We start from the raw sequence: 15,276 nt of genomic DNA, 5'->3' as shown, positions 1-15,276 counted from the left end.
CTTTCTTCTTTCTCTAACCCATTTTATATCCTGCTGTAAGATTAAGCATAAATTCCATTTTGGGTATGTTAATCCACTGCTCAAAAAATCCCAATGGCCTGTTAAAGAATAAACTTAAAGCCTAGCGCACATGGTCCTCCAAGATTAGACTCCAAACCTAGAGCTTTTGACTAACCTAAGTGATAAGTAAAGGCTGATCCCCTTGGCCATCACAGCAGCAGATGAAGCTTGGGGAGAGATCCAATTTCCTCAGTGTGCCATACGATATGGCTATTCCCATATGCCACAATACAAAGAAGCTGGGAGGCACTGTCTCGGGTGACTGACATCCAACATATATCCATTATTACCACTCCTGCACTGGCAGGAGGAACAGAGAATAACGAGGTAGCTCTGAAATATTTACAGTGGCATGCTAAGAAACAAAACAGCAGGTATGGGCACGTGAAAAGGCAAACGTTGTAAGTATAATATCTCTAGCACTATGCAGAGAAGACGGTCTCGGGTCTCTGACGAGTCTTCAAGTAGCAAAGCTGGATGCAGCAGAGTTGAGAGTAACTAGTCATTAAGATCATCCAACTCCTGCCTCTTCTTGTTGGTTTCTGTGATCAAACAATCTTCTAATGTTAATTTGGCTCCTCCAATAAATTTGCCTTCAAGCAGTAAACACAGCTGACAAAGACTGCCTCACCTGTAGCTCTGGCAGCTCCCCTTTCTGTGTGCCAACGAAGATCTGGAGGCCATGAGTCCAAGGGGACAAACCCTGGGCTGTAAATGTACACTAGTGTGTTGTTCATCTGGCACCCTGACAGACGGACAAACAATTCTTCCTTATCCTGACCTGAGGGAGGGAAACCTGGGAAGAAGGGTTATCAAGTCTTCATTATCTCCAATTTCTATTTACTAAAATGTAAACAGCTCTGGAGCATTCATGAATGTGAACAGGCCATTCTGGAGAAAGGGTGTAGACTAAAAACCACCTTGTATAAAAAGTGTTCAAACTTTTGAGATATGATTCTAAAAGGAACAACGGACCTAAAATTCAACACTGGTTGAAAATCTGTTAAATTAATAATCTAAAATTAGTATGAATTAAGGTGACAAGATGACCTGTCATTGTGGTCAGAGAAATTAATATAGATTCCTCAGATCCAAAGGGACACGTGCTACTATAGTCACAGTGAAAGTAAAAGAAGCCAGAGTGGTCCATGCAATTGTGTGGTTAATTATTTTTGTGGGCAAAAGGAAACAAGGAGCTAAAACCCACAAGATAAATAGGGAAACAAACAGAAAAAAAGAATTCACAGCTCTCAACAAAAAGAGAAAAACCTTTATCTATGCCCCTGTCCCCAATTATTTCTGAAGTCTTTCTCCTGGTCCACAAGCTGTCGAGCATCCCATGACGCAAGTGAAACAAGTACCAGGGACAGCAGTACCACTGCCAACAACTACTGGAGCACAGTGGCACTGTTAGGGGCCCTTTTGTGAGGACAGTACCCCTCTCTCCTAAACAATGAGCACTTAAAAAATAAAAATACTCTCCTGTAGAAGAACGTTTGTCTTATCTTCCAACTCAGCTACAGAGCTGTTACAACTGCAGTGGTGAAGACACATAACAGAAAGAGTTTTAGCCTCAGACAAATAATGAGGTTTGTGTAAACTGCAACATTAAAGAAAATCACGATCTTTGTCCCCTTACTTCACCCAAAGCAGCCAATTCCAGATACTCTTAGAAACAAGTGTAGTGTTCAGTCCTTTGTCTCTGACCTGCTGTCTCTCCATGTTTTAGCAGCTGGGTATTGGGTGGCCACAACAGCAAGATAGGAATATTATCCTTTCACCTCAAAGTTCCCAACTCTCTGGCCAAAATACGAAGGTTTGGAAGGACAGTTTAATACATACACTTGCAACACTAATACTGCTTTCCAAGTCTGCCGATCTGCATCATAAACAATTACACATACACAGCCACAATTTGCCAACATTTACAGATCGGTGCTACCAAAAGAACCAAGGCAAATATCAGCGTCCACACTTCCTTCCCCTTAGAGAACAAAGAAACTATGTGAGTATCCAGAAACTATGTTAGCCCTTGCAATTTGCAAAGTAAAACAAGACAAATGATAGTGAGAAGACAAGAGTGTTCCTTAAAAGGAAAACAAAACGAACAGAACAGGAAGTCAAATCTTAGTTTGTCCAACTGGACAGACATCCTAAAAGAAAGTATGTTCAAGCAATTAAAAATAGGTCAAATTGCCTTCCTAGCTTAGTAGATGGGTCAAGTTTTGCTGTATCTTAAGAAAACTACCAAAAATAGATAATAGCAAAGATACCAGTGTACTTTCACATGAGCTTTGTCTTTTGTTAGTCTATGCCAAAATTGAATTAAGCCGTTTCTACATTATAGAAATTACACAACTTTTGCAGATTAACTTTTCCATCTATGGCTAAGCCGCACCAAATGCATTTATCTCTGCAGTTGCATTATATACAACCCTCTGGTCTAGCCTTTAGTCTACAAAATCTATTTCAGGGCATAAAGAGAAGAACAGGGTCAACAGGAATTTAAGAGGCCATGATAAGAAAATTAATCTGCACTGGCCACTAAACTTACATTGGTTACTGATTATATTCAACTGAACTACTGGGTACAACACACACAAAAAATAATTTTGAAAAATTATTAAGAGTAATCAAAAGAAAAAATAAAAATGAAAGTCCTTGTTCTTATATACCCTTACAGCTTACCAATAATGATCTGACTTAAGAGGAAGCCACTAGAGTAACTCAGGACACTGTAAACTCCAGACAATATAGAATTGGGTCTCATTACTAGACGATGGGAAAGGAAATATATCAACTTAACAACCCATACTTAAACAGAGGAGAGAGTAAGAGCAATGCTAAGAAACTACACAATATAGGAGAGAACCATAGGTAATTCTATGTGGCTGGAACACAGAGGGAAGTGTTCTTTTCTCTCCCTTTATGCCAAGTCTTATCAAGCAATACCAATATATAGTAAAATATAAAATGGGGCTGCTCTACCTACTTGAAGAGCACAGACTCAAATGGACCAAAAATTGAATATAAGAACTAAGATGATAAAACTCTTAGATGAGAGCATAGATATAAATCTTTATGACCCTGAATTCCATAATGGTTTCTTAAATATATTGTAACAGAAGCACAAGCAATCTAAGAAAAAGAAACGTCATATTTCATCAAAATTAACAACTTTTGTTATTGAGCTCGGCCAATGCATTCTCCCCACCTCTTTCCCTAATCTTTTGAAGTTGTTACTCTCGCCATCCTTTCTCTAATAAGTTGGTTCTCAAGGTTTTTTCCTCTACTCTAAATATCTTGGCAACTATGAGAAAGGTAAGGAGGAAATAAAAATTTCCAGGGAACCACCAGTAGTTTGACATAGACTCCCATCTCAATTTGTTCAGGAACATAAAGTCACTTCAATATACATCATTTCCCATTTCCAATGCTAGTCCCTGCATGTTTAAATATTATGCAATTTTTTTCAAATGCATTAAAAGCTAAAATTAAAATCTTTAATTTTTAAAATAATTAAAATTTTCATCAAGAATCAAATACCTGGTCTCTGTAATAAGTACCCAAATAATCTAGAGTATTTTCTGATCAAAAATGCATAAACCCTTATGATAACCTTTGTAACCTCTTTACTAGTCCATCAGAATCCTGAGAGGACAACATGAGCATTGAAAGCCTAAAAAAACATATTGCCAGATACCTGGAAATAGTACCAGGTTGAAAGATCAGAACACCTAATACATATATGTTTAATTGCAGGTGTCTAATACTGTAGTTTTTAAAAGAGTAAAGCTTTTCTGAGCTGTGTTCAAATAATGTCTGGTGGAATGAGCAAAACAAGAAGGAAAATGGGAGTACTAAGTATTTTAGATAAGTAACAATATAAAGTCTGATTTAAAAATCAATGTCATTACAGTTTTAAAGTATTTTCACGTACTTTCCCACATATTTCCCACAATCATCCTGACATTTACAAAGACAAATCTAAGACTGTCCTTTAAGTAATAAAGCATTAAGATTAAGTATTAAGCATTTAATGCTTAACAAGCATTAAGATTAAATTTACATGGGTCATTACTGTCATGTTCCCACCCTCCACACCACTGTTTCTCTGAGTAAAGCTTGCAGCAAACATAAGAGGATGTTCAAAGCTTTAAGGCAGTAAACTAACTGAGGATACTTTACAACATATATTTAGCACCACACTATGCCAAATCCATCTGGAGCAAAACGTGCAGCAGAAATAAGAAATTATGCAAAGTGCTGTTCCTATGGATGGAAAGAATGTAAATGGATAGTCAAGATCTGTGCAAAAGACAAGTTTCATTAAAATGCTTCAACCAACACTGGCTAACAGCTAACCTGACTTCCTGTCTCCAAGAGCTGTCTAACTTTCAAACCTAAATGCAACCAGCTCCAAAAGCCATTATCTACAAATTTCATTCATGCCAACTCAGCTTCTAGGCTGGGTACTAGGGAGTGAAATCAAATTAACCTTCCTTAACCATTCTAACGTAAGGAAGCAGAAGCCATTCCAACATACCAGTTCTTAACTAAGTTTTTCAGGAATTAACCAGAGATTCTTTCTTACCCAATACCTAAAATAAAATTTTCTTTATTATCAAGTCTGTGATTTTTCTGGTCTCCAAATCTATACTCCTAGAATAATTTGGGGGGTAGAGAGACTGGGCAATAAGAAAGGAGGGAACGGTTTTACAAATTTCATTATCACCACATAATCACAACTACTTAGAAACCTGCTCAATCACACAAAATGATCCAAGAGCAGCAATTTTCAAAGTGTGTTGAGAACTCCTCTGTTGTTGTTCAGTGGCTCAGTTGTGTTGGACTCTTTGCAACCCCATGGACTGCAGCACACCAGGCCTTCCTGTCCATCACCAACTCTGGGAGTTTGCTCAAACTCATGTCCATTGAGTCAGTGATGCCATCCAACCATCTCATCCTCTGTTGTCTCCTTCTCCTCCTGCCTTCAATCTTTCCCAGCAGTAGGGTCTTTTCCAATGAGTCAGTTCTTCGCATCAGGTGGCCAAAGTATTTGAGCTTTAGCTTCAGCATCAGTCCTTCTAATGAATATTAAAGGTTGAGTTCCTTTAGGATTGACTGGTTTGATCTCCTTGCCATCCAAGCGACTCTCAAGAGTCTTCTCCAACACCACAGCTCAAATGCATCAATTCTTCGGCGTTCAGTCTTTATGATCCAACATCCATACATCACTACTGGGAAAATCACAGCTTTAACTAGATGGACCTTCATCAGCAAAGTAATGTCTCTGCCTTTTTCTGAGAACTCCGATCCCTCCCCCCATCTTTTTGAGTGGGGTGGGGCAAAAGCACAAACCACTTTCATAATACATATTAAGATACTATTTGCTTTTTTACTGTCACGCTCTCATGAGTGGAGTTTTCCACAAGCTACAAAAGGTGTGATACAACAAATAAAACAATGCCACTATTCTCAATTTTCTTTTTAAAAAATATTATTATTACACTTCTATGCCATATCTAATACATGACATATTTAATACATGTAATATCTCATACACTTCTATGACATATCTTTGTAAAATTCAGACAAAGTAAAATGGTGGTTCCTGGGATGGGAGAATACGGAGTTAGTGTTTAATGGGTAGAGTTTCATCTGGAGAAGATGAAAAAGATCTGAAATGCTGGTGATGACTGTACAACAAAGCAAATGTACTTAATGCCACAGAACTGCATGCTTAAAAAGGTAAATCTGACATCAGGTATAAGTGAAGTCGCTCAATTGTGTCCAACTCTTTGTGACCCTATGGACTGTAGCCTGCCAGGCTCCTCCATCCATGGATTTTCCAGGCAAGAGTACTGGAGTGGGTTGCCATTTCCATCTCCAGGGGATCTTCCTGCCCCAGGGACTGAACCCAGGTCTCCCGCATTGAAAGCAGACTCTTTACTATCTGAGGCACAAGGGAAGCGACATCAGGTATACTTTACCACAACTGAAAAAAAAACTAGTAATGTTAATTTCAAATGTTTATTATTGTAAGATGGGTTATAAAATCTTCAGTTTAAAATTTTAATAATGTAAATATCTATAGGTATAATCTACACAAACAAAAGCTTTTAGGTTCCACAATTTTTTGTTCTTGCTGTTCCATAATATTTTTAAGTTTGTGCAAAGGGGTCTTAAGACCAATAAGTTTGAGAACCACTGCCCCAGAGTATAGTAAATTACGTTAAGTCTTCCATTGCATTCTTTATCTATTTAGCACTTACCACCAAATAAAAGCAAAAGCCAATGGTGCCGAGTCTATCAGCCCAATCTTCTAAGTGGACACCAATACCTTTCCATAAGTTCTCCTATCTTGAGGTCAACAAGACGTGGGCTTCACTGTTTTGGGGGTTTTTTCCCATTAAGTATTAAAGGCATTCAACCACAGCAATGTAGAATATTATACCATTAACATGGCAACAGTGAGCTTAACCACTACCCATATCTTACAATTAACCTTTGACCAAATTGCTTCATCATACATATACCTATCCAATTAGTTTTTGTGTAAACTGAAGATATCAATACATGACTGTGACTAACCAATGTTTATTTTCTTTTGAAGTAAAAATTTACAATGAAAAGTACAAACATTAAGCACATACTTGCCAAGTTTCACAAACGCATGTACATGTGTAACTCAAATCTGTATCAGCACAAAGACCGTTACAATCACCATAGAAAGTTCCTCTATCCCCTGAAGTTCCCACTCTTCTGATTTTTCACCTAGAGACTACTTGTGCTTGTTCTAGAATTTCACATAACTAGAATGACATTATGTGCTTCTTCACTTAGGATGTTTTTGAAATTCATCTATATTACAGTATGTATCAATAGTCCATTCCTTTTTACTGCTGAGTAGTACTCTATGAATATACCACAGTTAATTCATTTTCCTAATAATGGACTGTTTTCAGTTTTCTGATCGAAGAACAAAGCTACTATGGTCACTCTTGTACAGGGCTTTTTCTCTTGTGTAAAAACCTAAGAGTGGAAAATTTCTAGGGGAGAAAACCTTTTAACCATGGAAAATCTCAAACATATACAAGAGAGAGCATGATGAGTTCTCATTAAAGCCAGCTGCTACTTTATTAATTCACACACACACCTGTTTCACCTTAACCCCCTTCCTACTATTTTGAAGTTGCAGATACCATCATTGTGTCTTTAAATACTTCAATATATAAACGATGTTTATAATCTGATCAAATTATTTAAGTAGAAATGGATGAACTATAATTTTTCTTCGTTTCACATCTTTCAAACGATATTTCTCTACCATCCCTCCTTGATACCTAGAAAGTCAATGGTACAAAGATACCTTCTGCTGTTGCTCTGAAAGAACTAGTGCTAAACACAAAAACTGGCATTGATAAATATCATAAAGAAATAAACATCAGTATGATCAAGCAGATTTCCCAATTGTCAAGCACCTTGAATTACCTAATCTCATGACATGGTATCATTTTATAAGTGAAACTGGTGTTGTTCAGTCGCTAAGTGATGTTCCACTCTGTGACCCCATGAACTGTTGCACGCCAGGCTTCCCTGTCCTTCACTATCTCCCTAAGTTAGATCAAACTCATGTCCATTGAGTCAGTGATGCCATCCAACCATCTCATCCTCTGTCGCCCCCCTTCTCCTCCTGCCCTCAATCTTTCTCAGCATCAGTGTCTTTTTCCAAAGAGTCAACTCTGCATCAAGTGGCCAAAGTACTGGACCTTCAGCATCAGTCCTTATAATGAATATTCAGGGTTGATTTCTTTACGATTAATAGGTTTGATCTCCTTTGTTGTCCAAGAGACTCTTTAAGAGTCTTCTCCAGCACCACAATTCAAAAGCATGAATTGTTTGGCCCTCAAAATTCTTTATGGTCTAACTCTCACATTCATACATGACTACTGGGAAAATCATAGCTTTGACTAGATGGATGTTTGTCGGCAAAGTGATGTCTCTGCTTTTTAATATGCTGGTCTAGGTTTATCATAGCAAGTGAAACCGTATATGAGACTTTAAAAAAAAAAAAGTCTGACAACTAGCCCTTTGTGACAACAAAGGTAGTCCTCATTATATCCTTAGGAGGTGAACAAAGAGGTAAAATTTCAACCCTTTCAGTAACTAGATTTTTGTTAACCTCAAACAACTATCTGTGCTGGAGAGGGTGAGGGGAAATGGCCATTCTCAGCAACAGCTAACGACAGTATAAACACACATAAATCTTTTCCGAGGGCTATCTGGGAAAAAACTGGAAATTTCATTTCCCAACTAAGTAAAGTCTTGCATAAAGCAACAAGGATGTTCTTTTCAGTGTTGTTTGTGACAGAGAAAAATTGTTTACAATCTAAATGTTCAATAGGGCATTAGCATCATTACACAACATCCAAATAAATACACTACAGGGTTTACGTCTAGAACCACATATGCTATACTATTAATGGCAGTTAGGAAAAGGAGGGAAATACTTGCCACTCAGCAATTTTAACTGCCACTTTCTAAATAGGTTTCACTATAATTTCAGTTGGATCCTTTTTCTCTGTGCCAAGGTTGGTTTTTTTCCTTAAAAAAAAAAAAAAAGCTCAAGGCCTTACAGGTAACCCTAAGGTGGAACTTTGAAAATACAGGGTCCCCTGAATAACTGCCAGAAAGGTGAATTGTAGAGTTAAACAGCATATAGAGTGACAAAGAAATAAAAAATAACTGAGATCTTAGACAAAGGGTTCTGACAAGATGCCAATGTATTTAGTAAGAACCTAAAGGACAGGTGTCATACAATTCAATTTTTATTTATGACCTAACTCAGAGTTCCTCAACTTTGATATTGCTGTCATTTGGGTTGGGTAATTCTCTGTGGCAGGAGACTGATTCTCCTATGCATTAAGTGATCAGCTATGCATTAAGTGATCAGCAGCATTTAGGCTTCTATTCACAGGACGTTAGTAGCAACTCTTCACTCCCACCTGAGTCTTGACAACCAAAAACACTATCTCCAGAACTTGCCAAATGTCCCCTGGTGGGTAAATTCACCTGACTGAGAACCACTGATCAAGCCTTATATGTCCATATATACAATATTCCACTCCATTTCACTCTTCAAAAAGAACTCTTAGCTTCAAGGAGCTTACATTTTAATGGCAAAAAAAAAAATGCAAAAGTCAAGTTTTAAAATGTTACTGCATTTTATTGAGGAGGGCATCAAAATTACAGATCAGGTGAGTTTTGTCCACGACAGATCTACCCTCTTCCCTACTAATTTACACTTATCAAACTGTACAAATTCCTCAAAACACTGATCTTTTAGTCAGTTACTATGTTATTTAGAGCTAAATGTGTTTCACACAATTTCATCTGGAGTCACACCATCTGGATTCCTTGCTCTTCCAAACTCAGTTTTGTGACATCAACCAAGTTACTTAACTTCCTCATGTCCCTGTTTTCTTAACACAGTGGGTATATCAAGTTCTTAAAGCAGTGCCTGGCATATAGTAAAAGCCCTGTAAATGTCAGCTATTACCTATTATCTTAACTACAAGCCTATAAAGACAAGCATCATCTTCACCAATTCACAGATAAAGAAACAGAGGCTGCAAGAAACTTGCCTAGAATCGCAAAATTATAAGGTTACAGAGCAGTGATCCTAAAACAGTCAGTCTTGACTCCAGAGCCCATTATTTTTCAATCATGTCAGTAAGCTTACGTTAAGACTAACTATCAAGAACATACTGGTTTCTTACTTCAAAATAATAACTGGCACTAGACACATTTTCTGTAAGACATTCATTTAGAACACAACTGAGTTCAAATGTATTACAGAATTAAGACAACAGGATTTACATACCAACAGAGACAGAGGTTACCTTGTATACTGCATTTGCTTAGTGTCCTGTTCTTCCTCCAAGGTCATGGACTTTGTACATGATGTTTGTTCCCAAGTCCCAGAAGGGCTCTATATACCCCCTTCGATTTGCCCTTACCTCACACCCAAGTTCTTAATGACTCCTGAACACCTTACTCAATTTTTTAACCACTGCCTTTCTGTCATACAACTTATTAATCATTTTTACTTAAACTTTACCATTTCCAACATTTCTTAATGGGATCACCAATGACTTTTTCATCACCTCTTCCTAAAGTCAGCTTTTCAACATTTTTCTTTTTTTTGGGACTGTATATTTTTTTATTGAAGTAAAGTTGAATTAAAATGTTGTGTTAATTACTGCTTACAGCAAAGCGACTTAGTTATAGATATACACGTACATTCTTTTTCTATGTCCTTTTCCACTATGGTTTGTCACAGAATATTGAATATAATTCCCTGTGCTATACAAAGTTGCTTTTAACATTTAACAACTAATGAATGACATGTTCTTCAACCTGGACTACAAAAACTACTCATTTTAATGTTGGAAGTCAGAGCACAGGTGGAATGACTGGGAGCATATAACTTTAATAGTCCAAGAATACCAGAATTGGAAGAGACAGAAATTTTAGCCCAACTCTCTGGTTTCACAAATGACAAAGACAGATAACTTGGTGACAGCTTCCTCTCTAACTTCTCTTAGATTCTACAAAGAATTTGGTCTTGACCATTTGGGTCCCGTTATTTCGTTATCTCTTTAGATTACTTGCATTTCAACATTTTTTACTGCCTCCACAATTCAATATCCTCTCTCAACACAGTGATTATCAAAAAGGTTGAGTTGTCCACCATGTTCATTTTGAGTTAATAGTCCAACTAATTCCACCCAAAACTTACTCTATCAAACAGAAAGGCCAAGAATCTCTACTTATGACCAAAATCCTGCCTATCTTCTATGTTACTCTTTAACTACTAGAGTCCTATAACACGTCAGTGTCATCTGCTTCCTCCACACCAAATTCCGCTTCCTGTTTACCAGAGGGGAGCAAAAAGAGACAACCTAATCTTAGCACTCATGTCCAACAATTTTAGATTTCATTTTTCTTTCCCCATTATTTTGATAGATTCCTTATTAAATCACTAACTTACCAATCATCAGACTTTTTCACTAACCAACCCTTCTTATCAGTTCAGATTACAAACTGGTAATTAGCACCCAAACTGTGAATTCTAGATGCTGCCACCTACACATCATTAAAAAATCTTCCCACTGTCAATCAAATAAGAAAAATTCCCTCTGACATTCTCTTACATAGTTGCTACCCTCTTACAGGCTTTTCTACTACAATAGCTCTACACATATCCTGCTCTTCACACAAACCCTTTTCCATGGATAAGGCCGATCCTGTATATTCCTTCTGCCTGTTCTGCCTGAAATATTGATACCCCCCACTCCCATCCTCCTCCTCTGATGCTCATTCCAAAAGTCACTCCTTGTAAAGCCTTTCCTGAGGTTTCTGCTTCCTTCAAACGACAGAGCATTTTGTTCAGAACTGTCTTCTGGGAATTACATATTTATATTTGAGTACTTTCACATGCACTCCTTTTTATAAATTACTGGAGGACAAAATCTCCAGTTCTCAGCTTTGTTCTTCCCCTGCTGCTTAGCACAGAGCCTTGAACATGCTAAGCTATCAAACACAAGACAACTTGAAGATGGGCTTTCTCAGGATTTTTTTGTAAGTTGGCCATTAAGTCACAATTGGTTTCTTAAGCCATTTTACTAATAAAAATGTTTTATTTATACCCTGACATCTGAACTTTTCTATTTCACTTAGTTTAAAAAACAGAAACAAAAAACCTGTCCTAATTTCAGGGGATCTGGCCTACTGAAACGATCTTCTTGATTTCTTTCAAGTCACTTATCAACTAAGCAAACTCGCCTCCACTTAAGCCATCATAAAAACTAAAATTTATAGGAGCCAGAAAATAAAACAAATATTCCCAGTTAACTTGCTATAGAACAGGAAAAATTCTGTGGTCATTCTGAATTGCTGCAGGGTAAATAACAAACTGCAAAGAAGTAACAGCACAGAACAAGAGACTGAAATATGCTGTGAGAGCGCCCCAAAGTAACACCTGCACAGAAAAGCTTCTTGTTAACAGTGGGAGTTCTTACAGTCTTCCTTGATGACACAATGGATGTTGCCAACAACTGCTACCACGTGCAACTGAAGTCTACAATCACCTTTATAAGTTGGCAACTTTTTTTTAATACAAGCAATTCAGTTTAAAAATCCTACGGGCCTCTACACTAGGCAGGGAGTGGAAAACAGAGATGAATATATGACTTTCTTAAAGCAAAAAATCTCAGTATGGTTTTCTCCACTTTGTACACACTCTGCATTGCTTCCTTCCCCCCTTTACCAGCTATTCTCATCAGCCTGATTTTATTCAGATTGCCTATTATTTGTACTGGAAAAGGAGGTGAAAGAAAAAAAATCCTGCCCCACGAATCTGATGGAGCAAGGAAAAAAAAGGTTGGGAGAACAAGAGGCATTTTCCCCTCTAGTCCCTCTTGAAAAATCACCAATCTACAAGATGTGTCTTTCAAAGCCCACCTAAAACATGTGTTAACACACACATCAAAAATTAGTAGTCCTCTTGTAAAAGTGGCAGTGAAAACAGGTAAGGACATCAGATATTTCGTATTTTATTAGCAGACCCTTAAGAACATTCCGGATACAACAGTGGTACTGAAATTTGAAAACCTTACCTTACTAATCAAAAGATCATACAATGACAAAGCTAAAAATGTTCTCAGTAATAAGCGTGAATCATAGCAGTCACCCTACTCCACCCAAAACCCACCCTTGCTAAGACCGGACAGTTCAAAACCTGGACAGCTTTCCCTGCTTGCTCTACGCCAAATAGGAATTCATTTCAACACCTCAGGGTTTAAGTGTAGCTATGGAGCAGCAAGGGAACGTTATCCCTTTCCCGTACTGAAATTCGCCAGGATACTTCATTCTTTTTATTTAGCTGTGCCTTTACCACATTTACCAAACTCTCCCCCTTCCCCATTTTTAAGGAGGAAAAAGCTCAACAGCTACTCTACTTGAAAAACGAACAATCTATTCAGGTTTTCGAAGTAAATTTGCATTCCTAGGTTTGGGAGGAGAACCGACTTACTCTGTCATTATGAATTGATTAAATACATGTGAAGAAGGGTTCCCAGATCGCCTCTGTAAGGTGAGGAACGAGTTTCAGTCTGGTACCAACCTACTCGCACGTTTCAAAGTTATCTGGTGTGGAGCAATCCACACTATCTAGGAAAGATCTACTTACCACTGGGGAGGGGGGAAAAAACCAAAAAGCTTCCTGATCTCAAGAACTGAAATGCATCAACCCACTATCTAGGAAAAGATCTACTTACCACTGCTGGGGGCGGGGGGAAGCTTCTTGATCTCAAAAACTGAAATGCACCAACCCACTATCTAGGAAAGATCTCCTTACCACTGAGGAGGGAGGTGTGGGGGAGGGAAAAAAGCTTCTTGATCTCAAGAACTGAAGTGACACAAGAAAGAGGCCAAAGCTAACCACCTCAAACACAGCGACAGACCATCAGGCAAGCCCCGGCCCCCATTCCGCTGCCATGAACGTCCCGAGGGAGGGGCTTACACAAAGCGGGGGGGGCCCTCCGCCGCCGTCCCCCATGCCTCCTACTTCTCCCTGCACCCGGAGAAGGTCCATGGGACTCACCAAGACCGTGGTGCAGATGGACCTCAGCTCGGACTCCACTTTCTCCCGGTAGTCCTTGATCAGCTGCAACTTCTTGTCCGAGGTGTCGGTCTTCTGCTCGATGCTGGAGATAACCCTCCAGGCGGACCGGCGGCCCCCGACCACGTTCTTGTAGGCCACCGAGAGCAGGTTGCGCTCCTCGTTGGACAGCTCGGCGCCCTGCTCCGTCACGGCCTTCATGCAGGTGGCCATGTCGTCGTAGCGCTCGGCCTGCTCGGCCAGCTTGGCCTTCTGGATCAGCTCCGTCTTCTCCATGGGGGCCGGGGGAGCGGACAGCGAGGTGGAGCGCGGACCCGGGGGGCTGGCGGGGGGAGGGGGGACGCGGCGAGGAGGCCTGAGGGCGGGCGCCGGGGGGCGGCAGGAGGGCGGGGGCGGCGCCATCAGACAATGCGCCCCGCCGCCCGGCCGCCCCTTTTGTCCGTCCCAGCGCGCACGGCCCAGTTGAATTTCCCTCCCCCCGCCCACGCTCCCCCCCACCGCGGGACGCCGGGGAGGGCGGGGGGGCGGTGGGGAGGGGGAGGGTGGCGCCCGCCGTGCCGGGCGGCTCGGCGTGAGGAGAAGCTGAGGTGAGGTGAGGCGGGGGTGACGAGAAAGGGCCGCTCCCGCGCCCGCCCGGGGCCCAAGATGGAAGCGGCCGTTGGCCCGCACCTTCCCGCCGGAGCCTGTCCCTGAGGAGAGCGGGCGTCCGGGCCGGCCGTTCTCTCCCCCCGCCCCCCCACCCCGGGGAAGGCCTCCCGCCGGACTCACAGGCCCGGCCGGACCCCCGAGGGGGGATTTCCCACCCCCCGCCCCCAGCCCCGCACCCCGGGGCGACCCCGGCGCTCACCTTCACGTCTCCGCGGCCGCGGCGCGAGTCCCACCACTTGGATCCCTCTTCTGGCTTTAGCCGAGGACCCTCCCGTCTCAGCCTACCTCGGAGCCGAAAGGCGGGGCCGCCGAGCCGCCCGGCCCCTCGCGGCCGCCCACCCCCGCCAATGGCGCGTTGAGATGTCCTCGAGAGTTCCGCCTCCCTCCCCGCCTCTGGCCAATGAGGACTGAGCGCGCGGAAACGGGGGTGGGGAGAAAGGGGCGGGGCGGGAGGGGGGAAGGGGAGGCTAGGAGGGTGGGTCGGCTTGGGCAAGTTCGGTTGGCCGGCAGGCTGCGGCTTCGGCCACGGGGTTTCCTCCAATTAGATCCAGGGTAAAAGGACGTCACTGTTACCATGGCAATGCTGTTACCAACGCCCCTCATCCTCCCCGCCACCCCCGACACTCGTGGGCGCGGCACGAGAGCCAGGAGGCTCGCACGACCTCTCCTGTGGTGGCCGGGTTCTCCTGCTGCAGCGGCGTTGCAGACGGTTCACTGCATCTTGTGGGCTCCCCATGCAGCTGCGGCTCTCGTCGGCCCGGGTGAGGTCGGGCCTGGGAGGGTGACACCATCGGCTGTTTTGTTACCCAAGCTCCTGTCTTTCCTCCACCTTCCTATTCGTGACAAAGGTTTGGAGCTCAAGACAGTGAACCCAGCCTTTA

At 41.4% G+C, this 15,276-nt stretch overlaps 1 protein-coding gene across 2 annotated transcripts in view; it reads right to left on the bottom strand.

Moving 5' to 3' along the window:
* The window catches only part of YWHAQ (tyrosine 3-monooxygenase/tryptophan 5-monooxygenase activation protein theta), a 30,897-nt gene extending 16,193 nt beyond the window's left edge, over positions 1 to 14,704 (bottom strand). The window contains exons 1-2 of one of the 2 annotated variants that reach the window (XM_020912036.2): positions 14,595 to 14,704; positions 13,730 to 14,069 (exon numbers count right to left, since the gene is read on the bottom strand). In XM_020912036.2, coding sequence (XP_020767695.1) covers positions 13,730 to 14,023 — 294 coding nt within the window. In that variant the 5' untranslated portion in view covers positions 14,024 to 14,069; positions 14,595 to 14,704. Of the gene's footprint in view, positions 1 to 13,729; positions 14,103 to 14,594 lie in introns of both variants that reach the window. The other variant, XM_020912037.2, reaches the window with a different exon arrangement.
* Between the last annotated feature and the right edge of the window lie 572 nt (positions 14,705 to 15,276).

This window comes from Odocoileus virginianus, chromosome 2 (assembly GCF_023699985.2).
Source record: "Odocoileus virginianus isolate 20LAN1187 ecotype Illinois chromosome 2, Ovbor_1.2, whole genome shotgun sequence".
NCBI lineage: Eukaryota > Metazoa > Chordata > Mammalia > Artiodactyla > Cervidae > Odocoileus > Odocoileus virginianus.
This window is presented reverse-complemented; position numbering and strand designations above follow the sequence as displayed.